A 208-nucleotide genomic window follows, 5' to 3' on the forward strand; every position below is an offset into this window, starting at 1 on the left:
AACAGCGCAGAAACCAAAAGCAAAAACAGACCATGCATCAAATGGCTGCCATGTCAGCCCAGGAGTATTACGTTGATTACAAACCCAACCACATTGAGGGAGCCCTGGTCATTATTAATGAGTACGGATCTTGTTCCTGTCACCAGCAGCCAGCGAGGGAATGCGAGGTGTGATTTTCCCTGGGGATGATTTCAAACAGTGTGCAACC

The 208-nt window shown here is 48.1% G+C and overlaps 1 protein-coding gene across 1 annotated transcript in view; it reads left to right on the top strand.

Annotated features, from left to right (window-relative positions):
• The window catches only part of LRRTM1 (leucine rich repeat transmembrane neuronal 1), a 2,539-nt gene extending 2,337 nt beyond the window's left edge, over positions 1–202 (top strand). The window contains exon 2 of the mRNA XM_009873972.1: positions 1–202. Within this exon, the coding sequence (XP_009872274.1) occupies positions 1–173 (173 nt within the window). The 3' untranslated portion in view covers positions 174–202.
• The last annotated feature ends 6 nt before the right edge of the window (positions 203–208 follow it).

The sequence above is a fragment of the Apaloderma vittatum genome, unplaced genomic scaffold (assembly GCF_000703405.1).
Source record: "Apaloderma vittatum isolate BGI_N311 unplaced genomic scaffold, ASM70340v1 scaffold21147, whole genome shotgun sequence".
NCBI classification, from domain to species: domain Eukaryota; kingdom Metazoa; phylum Chordata; class Aves; order Trogoniformes; family Trogonidae; genus Apaloderma; species Apaloderma vittatum.